Here is a 17970-nt window from a genome sequence, read left to right on the forward strand (position 1 = left end):
GACGCTCGGGCCCCGCGTTCCTCTCCGCCAATGAGCGGCTCCTGGCGCAGTGACGCCGCGCGTGCGTCACGGTGACGCCTCGCGAAGGGCACAGATCTTCGGGCGGGGAGGACATTCGGCCTCTGTGAGCCGCAGCCTTGCCGAGCGAGCGGTTGGGTGTTCGCCATCTTAGGCAAGTGTGCGCCGGGGCCTGGCCGCGGAGGGTGCGGGGCGCGGGGCCCTGGGTCCCTGGTGGCCGCCGCCTTGGCGGTGGGCCCGGCCAGGCGCGGCGTCCCTGGGGAAGGAGCTGTGACCTCCTCAAGGGCGCCGAGCCGGGCGCGTCTCGCGGGGCTCTGGCTACATGGCCCGGGTGCCGGCCGGGTGTCTCACCTCCTCCCTCCATCCCTCCCTCTTCCCCGCAGGAGGATGTTCTCGTCCGTGGCGCACCTGGCCCGGGCGAACCCCTTCAACGCGCCGCACCTGCAGCTGGTGCACGATGGCCTCTCGGGGCCCCGCAGCCCCCCGGGCCAGCCCCAGCGTTCCCGCCACCTGGCCGCCGCCGCTGTGGAAGGTGAGGTCACACCCTGCCCCGTGCGAGCGCTGGGCCCACGGTGCCCCCGGGGCGCTCTGCCTCCCAGGCCGGGGCAGCGGGTGGGCGCGCCGGCCCCGGCTCGTAGGACCGCCCGGTCTCTGTCGCTGACCCTGGGATGTCAGCTCCGACGCCCTAGGCCGCTGTCGGATCCTTGGCCCTCCTCCCTCAAGGGCGTGGAAGGGCCCAGGCCCAGCGCCACTCAGTGACCTCTGTGTCCCCGAGGGAGTAGAGGCAGAGGCGATGACCAACTCCTTTATCACCCCCGTGAGCCCGCTTGGGCAGCCAAGTCTACTGGGCAGCCACAGTTGCAACTCCGTAACCTTTTATTTGGTTTGCCTCTCAGTTAGTTTTCCCCACCTCTGGAAAAAGACTCCTTTGTGATAATATTTTCCAATTATTTTGTTCGCTAATATGAGGTCCTCTTCGTTGGATTGTGTGTGAGGTGATGGGTGGGGGGTCTCTTGTTTTTGCTGCTACTGGTGATGAGGTGACTTGCAGATTATAAGAGGTGGGCGTCCCTGGGAGGTTCTATTCTGAGATTCGAGGTGGTTGATTTAATTTAGTTGTGCCTTAGGTGTGAACTGAAAAAAGTACTTCCACTTTTCCGATTTATTTCCTATCATTTTTCTCTGATTTAAGAAGCTAAAGCAAATGTTTAATGTTTTTGACTGCAGGAATTTGGCATATGGGGTTCATAAGTGGGTAAACGTTAAGTCAGCAGACTTTGTACATGTTAAGTGTTGCTTTTGATTTGTCCTTGGTTCTCATAGCAACTGCATTTAGTTGAAGTTAAACAGCACAGGAAGTTTTAGATAAGTCAAATTAAGAGGCAGTTGATATCTCACAGATACACGTCCTAATTTTTAAGTGATCTGATTTGACAGTGACTTTCTTGTAGTTTACCATGTATAAGAATTCATCTTTCTAACTAACTGGCATTCAAAGCTGCATAGTAGTCATATAGTACTGCTTCAAAAGGATATAGGATTTTCTTCTATTCCCCTGGATTTCCCAGTCGCTGAAGAGATAATTGATTTTTTTCTTCAATCAAACAGAGCAGTATAGTTGTGAGTATGGATCTGGCAGATTCTTTCTCCTTTGTGGAGTTGGAGGAATAATTAGCTGTGGCACAACACATACAGCGTTGGTTCCTCTAGATCTGGTTAAATGCAGAATGCAGGTTTGTGTTGCATGCTGGACTGAAGCATTGCTGAAGCATGGTTGCTTAGTTGAAAGATATAGACTACTACTAACAAGATGTAGGTGTATGGAATCCTAACAACCCAGGAGGTAAGTTGATGAGCACTAATATGTGTTTATATTAAAATGCACGGTGTGTCTTGTCTTATTACAGAATACAGTTGTGAATTTGGCTCCATGAAGTATTATGCACTGTGTGGCTTTGGTGGGGTCTTAAGTTGTGGGCTGACACACACTGCTGTTGTTCCCCTGGATTTAGTAAAATGCCGCATGCAGGTTTGTATTGGCTTGAGTGGTTTTATTCTTATTTTAATAGTGTTATAGTAATTTTTGTATGTGGGTGGGTGTGTATGGGGGTAAACGACAACCTTTGGGAACTGGTTCTCTGTTTACGTCACTTGCAACTTACTTGTTCCAGGTTGTCAGGCTTGCTGGCAAGCACCTGCCATCTTACTGGCCTGGGTGTGTTTTGTATTGAAAATTGTTTTAAACTAAAATATGTCACTTCCCTTTTTCTTGGTCCCAACAACCCCTCCCACTCCCATCCTCTCAAACTGATGGCCTAATTTTTCCCGTGTTACATATTGTGCTGGAGATGGAGCCAAGGACTTGAGTGTGTGCTAGGGCCACCCTCAGCCCCGAGCTGTAGTCTCAGACCTACTTTACTGTGTCTGTATGGCTGCTTTGCCTACAGGTGTGCTTATGTGCCGTGCCGCATGCCTGCCTGATGGCCAAGGAGGCCGGAGGAGGGCATGTGAGTCCTGGAGCCTGAGTTACAGATGGTTGTGAGCTGCCATGGGTGCTGAGAATCAAACCCAGACCCTTAGCTAACTGTGGAGCTGTCTCGCCAGCCCCAATTCCCAGCTTCACCAATGAGAAATGAAGGCATCACAGCTGCTAGAGTCAGGGAAAAGAATCTCAGTTCCTTTGAATTTTCTTTTAAAAATGTTTAAGTATGTGGATGAACAAGGGGTTGAGAAGAGGGTGTCATGTCTCGGAGCTGGAGTTGGCAGTGGTTGTGAGTTGTACAACATGTACAGCTGGGAACTGAACTCTGCTGGAAGAGCAACACAAACTCTTAGCCCTGAGCCGTCTCTCCAGTTTCCTTTGAATGTGCCCCTCACACATGAGGGGAGGTTGCTAATTGTTTCCTCTCTTACTGTAAGTGCATCTTAAATGCAGTATTTAGTTCTGGGCAGAGGTCTTCAAGGTCTACTAGCTTAATATTTTATATATCAGAATGGGCAATCAATCTTCATCTGTCATGTTATGTGAAGTAACTTCCTGTCCCTAAATATTGATAGGCCAAGGCAAAGAACATGTTGATTTCTCAAAGAAGCTCTTACTGTCTTTATAGGAAAATTTTGTGGGAATATTTTTATTATTTGAATATCTTATTAACTATTAAAAGTAATCAAACATTAAAAATTTATTTGTCCCAAACAGGATTAGAAGTCTCCTTACCTAAAAGAGAAAGGAAGGTGAAATATTAGGAGGGAGAGAGAGGAAGGTGATGTATACCAACCCTTCTAGTACTGGCAGAAATAGTGAGATAAGCTCCCCTTCCCCTATTGGTTATTAAGTGAATAGATGTGAATTGTAGCTTCTCTGAAACATGCATGTCTTTGGGAGTGAATATAATTTCTGAAGTAAAAGGGATTTTTGAATGTTGTACCTCTAAAAATTATAGTTTGATTACCTAATGTTCACAAAGGTTCACAGTATAGCATATGCTACATATTTAGGCAATAGTGTTAAGTTGTTTAAAAGTTAGTGTGTTAGGTGTGGTGGTACATGCCTTTAATTCCAGCAGAGGCGGGTGAGTTCAAGGCTAGCTTGATCTACAGAGTTTGATGCCAGCCTGGGCTATATAGTGAGAGAGACCCTGTCTCAAAAAAGAAAAAGGTAGTGAGAATGGTTTTATTTTTTGTTGTTGGAATTTTATAGTTTTGCCTATCCAAGAGTTAAGTATAATTTAAAGGACACTAGACAATGATGTAGAAATTATTTCTACTTACAAAAGCAATCCTAGGTAGAGCCTGGGACATGGTGGCTCATGCTTATAATCCAGCACTTAGGCAGAGGTAGAAGAATAACTATGAGTTTGAAGCCAGCCAGCCCAGGATAGAGAACCTATTTTAACTACTCAGGCTATCCCAGTTTGGCTGGGGAAATGGCTTAGTTGGTAGAGTAGCTAGTGTGAAGAATTTAGGTGATATTCCCAAGTATCTATCTAAAAGTTGGGCATGGCTATTATGCCAGCACCAGAAAGAATACAGAGAGTCCCTGGGGTTTGCTGGCCAGCTAGCCTGAGATACAGGTACAGTGGTGAAGATCCCAAGGTAGAGATGCTCCCAGCATGGACTCTGGCCTCTCCATGCATGTACACACACCACAGATTTGTAAAGGTCATAGGTGTTTAGTTTGTTTATATTAAACTAAGAACTGGTACATACCCTCTTTTGTGTGTTTGTTTATTTTGAGACAGGGTTCCTCTCTCTGTGTGACAGCCTTAGCTGTCCTGGAACTAGCTCTGTAGACCAGGCTGTCTTCGAACCTGCCTCTGCCTCCAGAGTGTTGGGTTTAAAGTTTTATTTTTTTTATAAAATTCATTGTAGAGAACTTGCAAATAGAAAACACTACATAGCTAGATTAACATAGCTCTTTGCATTTTATTAACCTTTCTCTTTTTAAAGGTGGACCCTCAGAAGTACAAGGGCATATTTAATGGATTCTCCGTTACACTGAAAGAAGATGGTGTTCGTGGTTTGGCTAAAGGATGGGCCCCGACTTTTATTGGCTATTCCATGCAAGGGCTCTGCAAGTTTGGCTTTTATGAAGTCTTCAAAGCCTTATACAGCAACATGCTTGGTGAGGTATGGGATTTCACTTTGAAACTGAAAGTTCCAAGAGTTTGGGATCAAAAAGGATCTTGTGTTTTTTATTTGACTTATCTTGCTTTGTAGCTGAAGACATGGCCCCAGAAATAGAGAGCAGCCCGTCTCAAGTCATAGAGATAGATGAGAAACAAAATGTATTCCATAAAATTTCTGTTCTTCTTAGTGTACTATGTTGAATTTCTAAGTAAGTATGGCTGATGTGTGTGTTAGTGTAAGGAAGGGTCAGGGGTTTCTTTTATGTAGTATAGAATTAGCTGTGTGTCACATAGGTATTCAGACCATGTACATTGTATTATGGTTAAACATTTAGTTCACGAGACTGAGACAGTATAAATTCATTCTGATACTGTTTTTTGTTTTGTTTTGTGTTTTGGTTTTAGGAGACAGGGGTTTCTCTGTATTGTTTTGGAGGCTGTCGGTCCAGCCCGGCCTCGAACTCACAGAGATCCGCCTGCCTCTGCCTCCCGAGTGCTGGGATTAAAGGTGTGTGCCATCACTGCCCGGCCTGATACTGTGTGTTATTCATGGACTGTGTAATAAGAATAGTTCAGATAGCCAGGCAGTAAGTTCAAGGCCAGCCTGGTCTACAACATGAGTTCCAGGATAGCCCAGGCTACCCAGAGAAACCCTGTGTCAAAGAAACCAAAAAAAAAAGAATAGTTCAGACAAGTCAGGTAAGGGTAGTATATATCTGTTTTCCTGTCATTCAGGGGTCAGAAACGGGTATATTTAAACTGGGATAGAATGATGAAGTTTGTCTTAAACCAAAAAAAGGGGGAGGAATATCTTTGAAGTATCTGTAGTTGTGTTGTCATGGAAGGTACATTGAAATAGCCAGTATAACAGCAGTTCACATCTGTTTGTGTTTTGATATTTTAGGAAAACACCTATCTGTGGCGCACATCACTGTATTTAGCTGCCTCTGCCAGTGCTGAGTTCTTTGCTGACATTGCCCTGGCTCCTATGGAAGCTGCTAAAGTTCGAATTCAAACCCAGCCTGGCTATGCCAACACATTGAGAGAAGCTGTTCCCAAAATGTATAAAGAAGAAGGCTTAAATGCGTAAGTGAGCATTTTCCTGAAACTAGCCATTGGGGAGAAAGTCAAGCCCATTTGTCAGTCTGAAAATGAGTTGATACTTGCTTAAGTATCTATTGACTTAGGTGGGTTGGGCTTGTTATAACACTTCTAATAGTGTTGACAGGTAATTTGCATGTTACATATACCAACATGCTTCCTTAGATCCACCTTTGTGGATGAATCTTGAATTGAGTTCTACTTGTAAACTTCTTGTTTCTTGTAGTTCCAGTCCAAGAAGCATCCAGCAACTTTGTTGGTTGTATAGTCGAAGGTGCTTGAGTCATTGGCATGTGAGATTAATATACCTGCATGTTAGTCTTTGGTTCTGATGGAAATGACTTGCATTATCCTGTCATATGTTACCGTCAGGACTCGACTGGTGTGCGGACACTTGTGTAGCTAATGGAAATCTCTGCTAGATTAATTTAGCACCTATGTAAACTAGTGTTCTAATTTCCCAGGTTCTACAAGGGTGTTGCTCCTCTGTGGATGAGACAGATTCCATACACCATGATGAAGTTTGCCTGCTTTGAACGTACTGTTGAAGCATTGTACAAATTTGTGGTTCCTAAGCCCCGAAGTGAATGTTCGAAGCCAGAGCAGCTGGTTGTGACATTTGTGGCCGGTTACATAGGTAGGACTTACTTATATACTTAGTTATATACTTAGCTATAGGCAGGGTCTCCCTATATAACCCTGTCTGTGTCTGTCCTGGAACTCACTATGTAGACCAAGATGGTTTTGAACTCAGAGATCCACCTGCCTCTGCCTCCCAAGTGCTGGCATTAATTTAGAGCACGCTTGTTCATGAAGTTAGGGGCAAATTGCGTCACTTCTGTTATCAGTTCCTTTTTTTTTTTTTTTTTTTTTTTTTTTTGGTTTTTCGAGACAGGGTTTCTCTGTGGCTTTGGAGGCTGTCCTGGAACTCGCTCTGTAGACCAGGCTGGCCTCGAACTCACAGAGATCCGCCTGCCTCTGCCATCCGAGTGCTGGGATTAAAGGCGTGCGCCACCAATGCCCAGCCCCGTTATCAGTTCCTTTATGAAGAAAAGTTGCAAAGGTTAAAATGCAGTTTAAAGATTTAAATAGTAGAAGTAGAGAAGCCCGTGTGATGACACGTCTGTAAACCTAGCATTTGGGAGGCTTGAGTGAAGCAGGACTTATCACTGTGAATTTATCTTGTTTTTTTTTTCCCCCTCTATCTCTCCGTCCCCCCTTCAGCTGGAGTCTTCTGTGCAATTGTTTCTCACCCTGCTGATTCTGTGGTCTCTGTACTGAATAAAGAGAAGGGTAGCACTGCTTCTCAGGTCCTGCAGAGACTCGGCTTTAGAGGTAAGACAGGCTTTCCCCATGGAGAAAAAGTGCCACTTGGGTAGACGGTCTCCTTCCATTGACGTTTCCTCTCTGAACCAGGTGTGTGGAAGGGCCTCTTTGCCCGAATCATCATGATCGGCACTTTGACTGCACTACAGTGGTTCATCTATGACTCCGTGAAGGTCTATTTCAGGCTCCCTCGCCCTCCTCCACCTGAGATGCCAGCCTCTCTGAAGAAGAAGCTTGGGTTAGCTGAGTAACTAGTACATCAAAGTAACATGGACTGAATCTGCTTGTTGATCAGTGTTGAAGAAAGTGCAAAGGAACTTTTATATATCTGACATTGTGGGAAATTGTCTGTTCCTGGTATAATTACTGTGGTACCCTTGCTTAAAGCAAGAGTTTCAAACTTACTGCTAAATAAAAACCCATCCACTCATGATGTCTCTGAGTGTGTTTTTTTAAAAACTAGTGTTGAGGCTGGGTGGTGGTGGTGCACGCCTTTAATCCCAGCAGAGGCAGGTGAGTTCAAGGCCAGCCTGGCCTACAGAGCAAGTTCCAGGATAGGCTCCAAAAGCTACACAGAGAAACCCAACAAGAACAAAAAAAAAGATTTAGTCATAAAATAGTTGGAAGAATTAAGATATCTCCCAGGAGAAAATGTAAACTAACCATTGGTATTATTCCTAAATTGTCCCTTTACTCAAGGAGGCCCTGTATTAGAAAATAATCTTAACTTTTCAAAACATGGTTTATTAAATATGGATAAACACTCGTTTATGGTTTTATTTTTACAGGCTAATTTTGCCATGGCAAATTTTTGTCTCCTGTCCAGTTTTCAATGCCTAGTGAGTTTATTGATCCTTATTTGTAAAAGGTTACCCAGATTAGGCTAATTCTTAGGATGATAGTTAAGGAACAAAACAGGATTTTTTTGAAAAAAAATCCTAAGGTAACCTGCTTTGTTTTATTCAGAAACACAAAAACTGATTTCTGAGCCGGGCGTTGGCCTCCAAAGCCACAGAGAAACCCTGTCTCGAAAAACCAAAAAAAAAAAAAACCTGATTTCTGTTATCCTGATTACAGTTTTGCCTTGAAGCCCTTGCTTATTTGGAGAGGGCTGACAGTCTTTTTATAAAATGTGTGTGGGTTGGGGGAGAATTCTGTTTTGAGACAAAATTCTCACTTTTGTATCTGTGGCTTCTGGTCTGGTCTGGAACTTAACTACAATGAGGCCAGTCAGGTGATCCTTTTGTCACAGTTTTCTGGGATTACAGATAAGATCCACTACAGCTTGCTTCTGCAAGAATTTTGATAGAAATGCTTGCATTATAATTGTTTTCTAAGAACATCGAACTAATGTAGGAGCCAGGCATCTAGTTAGTTACCTTTGTAATCACCTTATACCTTTCTGAAGGGAGGAGTGAAGGGTTACTAAGTGTGAAACTTGGGTGTTTTCTGGGTCTAGCCACATAGTCATGTGATGCTTAGCATAGGCAGTATGCATTCATTACTGCTATGTCACAAAACCCAAATTATGGCGCAAAGTCTCAAGCATTTTGAAGCTCTGCTCTGGGTCTTCAGCTTTTAATTCCCCTGGGCTAAAAGGTTTCCTTCCAGTTATTAGTAACTACCTAGAATGGTGGTTCCAGGGCAGCTGGGTTTGGTGGCATTTGAGATTTCCCGTACAGGCAAACATGGAGCTGATTTAGGTCGTGACCTTCAGTCAAAACTTCCACTGCTGACAAATCCCAGATAAGAGGAAAGTGTAACCCGAAGGATTTTTTTGTTTTTGAGTTTCTTTGTGGCTATGGAGGCTGTCCTGGAACTAGTTCTTGTAGACCAGGCTGGTCTCAAAACTCAAAGAGATCTGCTTGCCTCTGACTCTTGAGTGCTGGGATTAAAGGCATGTGCCACCAACACCCAGCCCGAATTTTTTTGAGAAAGGTTCTCCATATATTCTAGCTGGTCTTGATTTGACAGATCTGTTTTTTTTTTTTTTTTTTGAGGGCTGTTGTTGGAAGGTGTGTACTAACATTCCTTGCCTGAGACTGAATTTCTTGCTGGGGGTTGGGGTAATCTGCCAGAATATAAGAACAAGTGGGCTTGGAAATAGAAGTAGATTCGTACAGCCAAACCAAAATAGATAAAGGACCTAAAACTATTGAGGGTACACAATTAACCATTATGGAAGCATTTTTATTGCCAGATGTAGGATTCAAAATCAGGTTTTATTTGTGGTATGGGTACAAAGTATGCTGTGTTCAAGCTGTTGGGAATGGCTCACTCCAGTTAGAGGGTTCAGAGCCATTTCTGATCACTACACATGCATTTGTTCGTCAAGATCCAAGTAAAAGTCTACTTGAAAATTTATTCAATGGCTGGGTGGTGGTGGTGCAAGCCTTTAATTCCAACACTTGGGAGGCAGATCTCTGAATTTGAGGCCTGCCTGGTCTACAGAGCTAGCTCTAAAGCTACAGAGAAACCCTGTCTCAATAAATAAATTAATAAATGATTAAATAAATACTGTTAAATGGTGTGGGCCTGTGATCCCAGCACTTGGGAGATAGAAGCTGATGGATTGCTAGTTTGAGGCCAGTCTAGGCTACTTAGAACCTGTGATTGCAGGTGTACTAATAACAATTATACAAATCTAGTGACTTAATACATATGTTGGAGATTTTTTTTAAACATTTAATCACATGCCTAGTGTCAGTTCTTTAGAGAACATCCATGAGGATGTACCTAAGATTGTCAGGTCACCGTATCTCTGTGACCAGCCTGGTCTATAAAAGCTAGTCCAAAGCCACAGAGAAACTCTGACTTGAAAAACCAAAAAAAAAAAAGGCTGGTTACTAAAGGTGTGTGCCACCACCCTCAAGGCAAGAAACAAACTGATTTTAAATTTAGAGGAATCTATATTTCACAGTTGAGTATTGTGCTTTTTCTGAAATATCAAATATATATTAATAAGTTAGCTTTCTTAGGTTAATACAGTTCATCATGTTGTGTGACTCCCAACGGTTGTTTTTGTTGCTATTTCATAGCTAATTTTGCTACTATTATGAGCTGCAACATCTGTTTTCTAAAGGCGATGACCCCTGAGTTTGGAGTCATGTCCTACAGGTTGAGAACAGATGCCTCTAATGTGACTTGGCAAGTACCTATAGTGTAGCAATGTTAACAGTTTCCTTTTTTTTTTGCCCCAAGACAGGGTTTCTCGGCTTAACAGCCCTGGCTGTCTTAGTACTTGTTTTGTAGACCATGCTGGCCTCTGCCTTCCCACTGATCGCATTAAAGGAGTGTGCTTAGACTGTCAGGTGCTATGCATGCAACAGTCACAATAAAGTTCGAATATACTAAATGAAGTTTGGGTGGATCTTCTACATAAAATACAGTTCCTGTCTAATACTGGACAGGATTGGTGTAGAAATCGGGTGTAGAAATTGCATTGAGGGATGCAGTGAGTTGAAGATGGAACATAATCAATTTGAGAGGCAGTACTATTCCAAAACCCAACCTCACTACCAGGCACTTGCTAGTCAGTGTTAAGACTTGTCTGTCGCCGGGCGGTGATGGCGCACGCCTTTAATCCCAGCACTTGGGAGGCAGAGGCAGGCGGATCTCTGTGAGTTCGAGGCCAGCCTGGTCTACAAAGTGAGTTCCAGGACAGCCTCCAAAGCTACAGATAAACCCTGTCTCGAAAAACCAAAAAAAAAAAAAAAAAAAAAGACTTGTCTGTCTGCTCACCACTCGTGGATAAACTGTCGCTGGTTTTATTGACTGTACATCTGGCTTGATTTGAATTGTTTAAGAAAGGACATGCCACAGAAAGGGAAAGAATCATCAGGAGGGTATTGGTAAATATAGCCAGAGTACATGGTAAACCTGAATGGAATGTTTCTATAACCCACTTTTGTATTCCTTTCATTATGAATATATGCCAGTAAAACGTTTAAAAAGTAGACAAGTGGGGCTGGAGAGATGGCTCAGAGGTTAAGAGCACTGACTGCCCTTCCAGAGGTCCTGAGTTCAATTCCCAGCAACCACATGGTGGCTCACAACCATCTGTAATGAGATCAGGTGTATGCAGACATACATGGAGGCAAGATGTTGTGTTCATAATAAACAAATAAATCTTTTAAAAAAAAAAGTAGACAAGTGAAAAAAAGGCCATCTCTACAATAATTTTATTTTCTGATAGGAACTAGATCTGAAGGTTTTCATTGTCTCTTACTTGTCACAAAAGGTAGTTAACACTCTTTTCTCATATATACACTGATTATAGTATCCCCTTCCTCACTTCCAGTTTCTACCTCACCTCCAGATCATGCCCTTTGTCTCGCTTTGGAAAGGAACAGGCTTCTAAGAAATAACCATCTTAGTCAAAGTTCTATTGCTGTGAAGAGACACCATGACCATGGCAACTCTTACAAGAAAAAACATTTGACTGGGGCTGGCTTACAGGCACACAGGCAGACATGGTGTTGGAGAAGTAGTTGAGAGTTCTACATCTAGATTGGCAGGCAGTAGGAAGAGAAAACAGGACCTCACTTGAGGTTCTGAGACCTCAAAGCCCATCCCCAGTAACACTTTTCTTCCAACAAAGCCACACTTCTTATAGTGCCACTCCCTATGAGCCCATGGAGGCCATTTTCATCACAACTAAACATGACAAAATAAAAGAGCAAGAACCATCATCAAAGTTGACCAACAGGAGGAAAAGAGTTCCAAGACCAGGCACAGGAATCAAACCTACTCTGTCTCACAGTCAGGAGTTCTACAATAATACTAAACTGGAAGCTGTAATATATGCAGAGAGCATGATGCAGGCCCATGCAGGCCCTGTGTGGTGAGATATGATTTTTTAAAGCTTGCCTAAGGGTACAGAAAGCCAAGCTAGTCATAAGCTACAGAGTCAGGCAGTGGTGATACATCGTAGAGCTAGGTGGTGATGGCACACACCTTTAATCGGAGGACTCAGGAGACAGGCAGACAGATCTCTGTTAGCTCAAGGCCATACTGAGCTACATGAAATTGATCCAGTCCTAAAAAGATACAGCTCACACAAAGGTGATCTCAATGCTTGGGATCACACGCCTTTAATCCCAGGGTTTGAGAGGTAGAAAGAAGAAGCAAAGGGTCTCTTGAGAATTTGTCTCCAATCACGTTGAGGAGAGGCAGCAGTCCAGTTTGGTGGAGACAGGATTGCCATTTCAGTCTGAGGTAGAGGTAGGAGCTAGAGGCTTGACTGCTTTGCTTCTCTGATCTTCAGCTTGAAGCTTGAACCCTAATATCAGTCTCTAGGTCTTCTATTACTTGTGTTGCAGCCCTGTGCTTGTGGCTTCCGTCTCTGAGTTCATATGAACCTTGCTTAGTTGATTCAGGCCTTGTTCTCCTTGGTGTCCTCTCATGCTTTCTGCCTTCTCTTCCAAGTGGTTCCCTGAGCTCCTGGGAGGGATTTGATGGAGACCTCTCCTTTAGACTGGCTGTGGGTCACTGCATCTGCTCTCATCTGCTGCCAGAGGAAGCATTTCTGATGATGGCTGAGTAAGGCACCTATCTATGAGTATAGCAGAATATCATTGGGAGTCATTTTATTGATACTTTGCTCTCTTATTTTTTTTTTTCCTTTGGTTTTTCGAGACAGGGTTTCTCTGTGGCTTCGGAGGTTGTCTTGGAACTAGTGCTGATCTCGAACTCACAGAGATCCGCCTGCCTCTGCCTCCCGAGTGCTGGGATTAAAGGCAGACCACCACCCAGCTATTGATACTTTCCTTCCTTTCTTTTCTTTTTTTCTTTCTTTCTTTCTTTCTTTTTTTTTTTTTTGGTTTTTCGAGACAGGGTTTCTCTGTGGCTTTGGAGGCTGTCCTGGAACTCACTTTGTAGACCAGGCTGGCCTCGAACTCACAGAGATCCGCCTGCCTCTGCCATCCGAGTGCTGGAATTAAAGGCGTGCGCCACCAACGCCCAGCTTCTTTTTCTTTTTTTAAGTCAGTAATGCTTGGTTTTACCCTAGGTCTCTGGGCTACCTAGTGTCTGGATCTTGGCCACTCAAGCAGTCTCATGGAGTGGACCTGACATTAAATCAGACATTGGTGGCTACTCCCCCAAGTTCTGTGCTGCCATTGCCCTCACATATTTTGTAGGTGGGTCAAAGGTCTTGTGACTGGCTTGGTGTTTACATCTCTTTTTTGGTAGCCTGCTGAATACCTTCCATGACCAAAGGCACTAAAATGTAAGGGTGAAGGCTCTGTGTAGACACCAGCTGGACTTCTCGATGTTCAATGAGTTTGTGGGTATTGTCCTTGGCCATAGGGCTCCGCTGTCAGTTTGCAGAGATCAGCCTTGTCTTAGCAACAGCCTGGGTGTGTGAAGATTTTCATGTGAACCCCGCCCCTAGAATGCAACCTAGTCCGGCTACTGGAAGTCTTGTTTGGTAACAAGAGATGGCCAGTTGAATCTCTGTCTCCCCCATTATTAGGATACCTCATGAGGATCACCTTCATATATTTTAAGGTTTCTGCTGCACTAGGTTTCCATATCATCCCCCAAAAGCTCCTCAATTCCAGTTGTCTTTTCCAGAAGTTTCTCCCGCTACTGTTTCTCCCCTTCCCCTCCCTGCTTTGGTAGGATAGCTGGACTCTGGTGGAGATATATTACCCTGGCCTATTAATTGTGCTTTCCCCCCCCAAACAATATTTTTATTAATTATTTGGGAATTTCATGTAATGCACCCCAATCATCCTCACTTTCCATTCTTCCCAGACCAACTCCCCCAAAAGGAAAAAAAATCCAATTTATATTGTCTGTGTACTCACTGGAGCAAAGTCAAGGAACTGAGTCCTTCCTCACCCTCCCACCAGAAGCCATCAACTGTGAGGAGCTACTTCAGCATCTTTATCACAACTTTTAAGGACTCTCTTCAATGGTTTCCTATCTGGACTGTTTTTTTGGGGGGACAGGGGAGGTTATCACAGAAGCCTTCAATGTCTGTCATTCTCAGTTATGAGTCTGCAGTCATCAACACCACTGCCAAAGAAGCTTCCTCACCCATAGCAGGTGGCAGCAGCAGGGATTGTGGACATCAACATGGTCTCTGACGGCCACATGGGTGTGGGGACACCAGACCTTGAGCAGAAACCACTTCCCCTTCTCCCCTTCGGCCTGGGAGCAGGCAGCTGTGAGATAATGTTTACTGAAAACAATTCAGTGCTATAAAGCTCTTGATAGGGCTCAGATAAGGGCTTGCTCACTGAAACACCATGACTTTGACACCCCCTACGGCTAGATGTTCCTTCCTGTTCCCCCTGCTGTTTCTCCCCATTCTGGGGCCGGAGATTAAACCACCAGCCAGGAGGGTGAGAAGTCTGGGAGAGTTGTTGGAGAATTGTATGTAGATGGATGGCAGAAGTCCTTAAAAAGGGAAGCATTTTTTCTTGGAGAGACTTCTCTCCTAAGCGGACTTGGGGTCTCCTCCTAAGCTGACTTGGGAAGCATAAAGTTTTCTTAAAGCAACCGAACGGTCTCTGTGTCATCTATCCCGACCATCTCGCTACATTCTCGGATGCAGGCTGCACAGCAGGTGCGACACATGGGCCATTGAAGTCTTTGGAGGAGAACCATTCTCTGATATCTTTTTGCTCGGGCCAGGGTGACTGGACCTTTAGGCAGCATATCCTGGAGCAGTACCTGCTCCAGCTCCAGGCTGCTGTACATCAGTCACCCCTGTCAGCCCACCACTCTGTCAGCACTCAGGCCACGACCAATAAGACCTGCTGTTGTGGAATATCATTTTAACTGTGTAAAGGTGTAGTACACTTGTCTGATTAAATAAAATTAATCCCAGGGTCAGGAGGTTGAGTCAGCAAGTAGCTGACAGGAAGTTGACAGGGAGGAACTAGGTGTAGCAAGGGTTCTTTAGTGGGGGCTGAGCAGGACACCCCTGTGTCAGGAGACAGGAGCAAGAGAGAAGGTCAGCTACTTGTTATTCAGCCTAAGTTAGCTGAGTCCTGAGTTTGATAGAAGGATGGAGATTTAGATAAAGTTTCCTTAAGCTGCTGTGATACAGCCAGTGCCCGAGGGAACAGAACTCCCGCCTGGCTGTGGGCCCATGCTGGTGGCTGCTAAGTTGCAATTGCTGGTTGGTACAGCAATTGCTTAAGGTGCAGTCAACTGTATTGAATGCAAAGCAGCAACCTGCCTTATTTTTAGTTCTGGATATAATGCTCACACTGCAGACGCATCCTTGACCACCCAGTTTCCCTGTGTAGCCTCCATTGATCTCTCAGGGCCTCAGAGGGGCGCGTGGGTACTGGAGCCTACCACCATCTTCAATCAATTGTGTTTTTTCTCAGGCATCTAGGCATCTAGGCTTGGCATGATCATGGATTTATGTGCTGGTTTCTGGAGCTGTCTTTGTTGGGTGGGTGATTTGTTCCTTGCTTTCTGTTTCCTCCCTGGATTTGTGGATCACATGGTGATTGTGTTGCTTGTTTTCCCGGCCTGCTAAGTCGGTGTGCTTACAGTGTTCCTGGAGGCTAGGCTGCTAGGAGAGTTGGGGGTAGGAAGGATGGAGAAGATATTTGCTATGCCTTGGGGTCAGAGAGGAAAGTAAGACCACAACAGGTTTCTGCTACAGAGCTGGGGATGAGTTGGGGGAAGGAGGAGGAGAGGTGTGAGGCTACCTTTGCCTATTTGTTGCCCTGATAGGAGCAGTCCTTGGGTTATAGGAGTGCCTGCTTGAGTTGGTTTGGGAAAGAACAATGAGGAGGGGGAGGGTGGTTACAAGGGGAAGATAAAAACAAGTATTAAAATGCCAACTTTTTTTCTCTATTCTTATTTCATTTGTTTTGTTTTGTTAGATTTATTTACTCAAGCCAAGTAGTGTTGGTGCACTCTTTAATCCCAGCACTTGGCACTCAGGAGGCAGAGGCAGGCAAATCTCTGAATTTGAAGCTAACCTGGTCTACAGAGAGTTTCATGATAGCCAGAGTGACACAGAAACTCCATCTTTAGAAAAAAGGAAGGGGAGCTGGGCATTGGTGGTGCACGCCTTTAATCCCAGCCTGGTCTACAGAGCGAGTTCCAGGACAACCTCCAAAAAAATACAGAGAAACCCTGTCTCGAAAAACCAAAAAAAAAAAAAAAGGAAAAATATTTATTTATTTATTATGTATACAATGTTCTGCCTGCATGTATACCTGCAGGCCAGAAGAGGCACCATATCTCATTATAGATGGCTGTGAGCCACCATGTGGTTGCTGGGAATTGAACTCAGAACCTCTGGAAGAACAGCCAGTGCTCTTAACCTCTGAGTCATCTCTCCAGCCCAACTTTCTTTTTTTCTTGGCTTTTTGAGACAGGGTTTCTCTGTATTGTTTTGGAGGCTGTCCTGGAACTTGCTCTTGTAGACCAGGCTGGCCTCGAACTCTCAGAGATCCGCCTGCCTCTGCCTCCCGGGTGCTGGGATTAAAGGCGTGTGCCACCAACGCCTGGCTCTTTTTTTTTTCTTTAAATGTTTTATTTTTGTTTTATGTCCAAGTAAGTCCTGGGGATTGAACTCAGTCATCAGGCTCAGTGGCAGGTGTCTACTACTAAGCCATTTGGTTGGACCTGATTATCTTTTTATGAGAAAAGGCCTCCTATAACTCATGCTGCCATGTTGCCAAGCCTGAGAGACTTGTTTATTTTTGTTGTTCTTTGTTCTGTTTTGAGATAGGATCTCACTGTGTATTACATGTTGTTTTCCCTCCGTTGGCCAGCAGTTGCACCTGAATGCACTGCTGTTTCAGGCAGTAATTGCAACTCTGCAGTTACAGCCTGCTTCTCAGCAGAGATCTGGCAGAACTTTTATATCCCGCAGATTTACCTCCTGCTGCTGCCACTAATGCAGCTTTTAACTAAATCTCTATTGTTTTGTTGATCAATTAAGACTTTGGAGTCAGAGGCTGGGGTGAAAACCTGCTAGCTCAGAGAGGTTAAGGAGCAAATAGCTGACCTTCCCTCTTTACTGCCCCAAAGACTGCTACACTCAAAGTCCCTCCTTCCTACTTCCTGTGTGTCTCTCTACCTGCCTTCCACAATCCATAGGACTCTCTATGATTGCTTTCTGTCAACTAGTTGCTAGCTCCACCTTCTGACCCAAGGTTGACTTATTTTTTAAAGATTTACTTGTTTTTTATGTATACAATGCTCTGCATGTACACCTGCAGGCCAGAAGGGGGCAGTAGATCTCATAGATGGCTGTGAGCCACCATGTGGGTGCTGGGAATTGAACTCAGGACATCTGGAAGAGCAGCCAGTCTCTCCATCTTCCCCCACCCCACGGTTGATTTTTATTTAATTAATACAAGCACAAAAACGGGGCTCACAGTGTGACTGAATTTCCCACATCTCCTTTTTGTGTAATAAAAAGGAAAGGTTTTAACTCTAACACAGTAAAACTATATACAATAAGAACAATTATCAGGTAAGAATTACATTTACAGTATCCAGTCCATTTGTCTTTGGCAAATTTGGAGAAAATACTCTATTATCTATCTCATCTTTTTTTTTTGTTTGTTTGTTTTTTTCGAGACAGGGTTTTTCTGTGGCTTTGGAGGCTGTCCTGGAACTCACTTTGTAGACCAGGCTGGCCTCGAACTCACAGAGATCCGCCTGCCTCTGCCTCCCGAGTGCTGGAATTAAAGGCATGCTCCACCAATGCCCGGCTTTATCTATCTCATCTTGATGAGCCCAAAGTTTTGTAACTAAGCCATTTTCTGTCACAACTTGTATTACCAGTCTGAAAATATCTTTTTAGACCTTTAAACGTTTTCTTAAACAACTTAAGCTTTTATGTCTCTCAACCTTATAAACTTTACATCTCTTTTGTAAGTTTTTAAAAAAAAATTGGCAGCAAGGA

The 17970-nt window shown here is 44.3% G+C and overlaps 1 protein-coding gene and 1 non-coding gene across 3 annotated transcripts; both read left to right on the plus strand.

The window, feature by feature from the left end:
* The first annotated feature begins 35 nt into the window (after window positions 1-35).
* On the plus strand, window positions 36-7503 carry Slc25a3 (solute carrier family 25 member 3). Of its 2 annotated transcripts, none has more exons than XM_040755065.1 (8): window positions 36-172; window positions 402-550; window positions 1627-1751; window positions 4468-4647; window positions 5551-5732; window positions 6212-6384; window positions 6972-7082; window positions 7164-7503. In XM_040755065.1, the coding sequence occupies exons 2-8, from the start codon at window positions 406-408 to the stop codon at window positions 7322-7324; spliced, it is 1077 nt and encodes a 358-aa protein (XP_040610999.1). In that variant the 5' UTR covers window positions 36-172; window positions 402-405; the 3' UTR covers window positions 7325-7503. The 2 variants fall into 2 exon arrangements, with proteins under 2 accessions (XP_040610999.1, XP_040611000.1); XM_040755066.1 differs by lacking the exon at window positions 1627-1751 and adding an exon at window positions 1926-2047 and having other exon boundaries at window positions 37-172.
* Window positions 5898-6142, plus strand: LOC121143385. The gene has a single exon (XR_005880588.1). It is a non-coding gene; the product is annotated as a small nucleolar RNA SNORA53 (small nucleolar RNA).
* Window positions 7504-17970: the final 10467 nt, after the last annotated feature.

Source organism: Mesocricetus auratus, unplaced genomic scaffold, assembly GCF_017639785.1.
Source record: "Mesocricetus auratus isolate SY011 unplaced genomic scaffold, BCM_Maur_2.0 Super-Scaffold_100011, whole genome shotgun sequence".
In the NCBI taxonomy this organism is placed as follows: domain Eukaryota; kingdom Metazoa; phylum Chordata; class Mammalia; order Rodentia; family Cricetidae; genus Mesocricetus; species Mesocricetus auratus.